At 33.3% G+C, this 243-nt stretch overlaps 1 protein-coding gene across 1 annotated transcript in view; it reads left to right on the forward strand.

The window, feature by feature from the left end:
* Positions 1-243, forward strand: part of klc1a (kinesin light chain 1a) — a 54671-nt gene that overhangs the window by 48683 nt on the left and 5745 nt on the right. Inside the window, exon 8 of the mRNA XM_056471489.1 lies at positions 1-61. Within this exon, the coding sequence (XP_056327464.1) occupies positions 1-61 (61 nt within the window). The remainder of the gene's footprint in view (positions 62-243) is intronic.

The following is a 243-nucleotide window of genomic DNA, read 5'->3' on the forward strand; positions in this document are numbered from 1 at the left end:
AAACCTTCTTAATGATGCACTGGCAATCAGAGAGAAGACTTTGGGCAAAGACCACCCTGCGGTAAGATGTTGTTCTAATATTAAAGAGAAAACTGTACAAAATATTTGTCTGTGCTGTGTGCAAGCAAGGACAGACCATTATCTGAAAATATTTTTTAAAAGTTGAGCTGAATAGATTTATTTGCAATAAATTCGTGCATGTGGAATTATGAGTATACCAATACAATAGAACAATACAATAAA

This window comes from Danio aesculapii, chromosome 13 (genome assembly GCF_903798145.1).
Source record: "Danio aesculapii chromosome 13, fDanAes4.1, whole genome shotgun sequence".
NCBI lineage: Eukaryota > Metazoa > Chordata > Actinopteri > Cypriniformes > Danionidae > Danio > Danio aesculapii.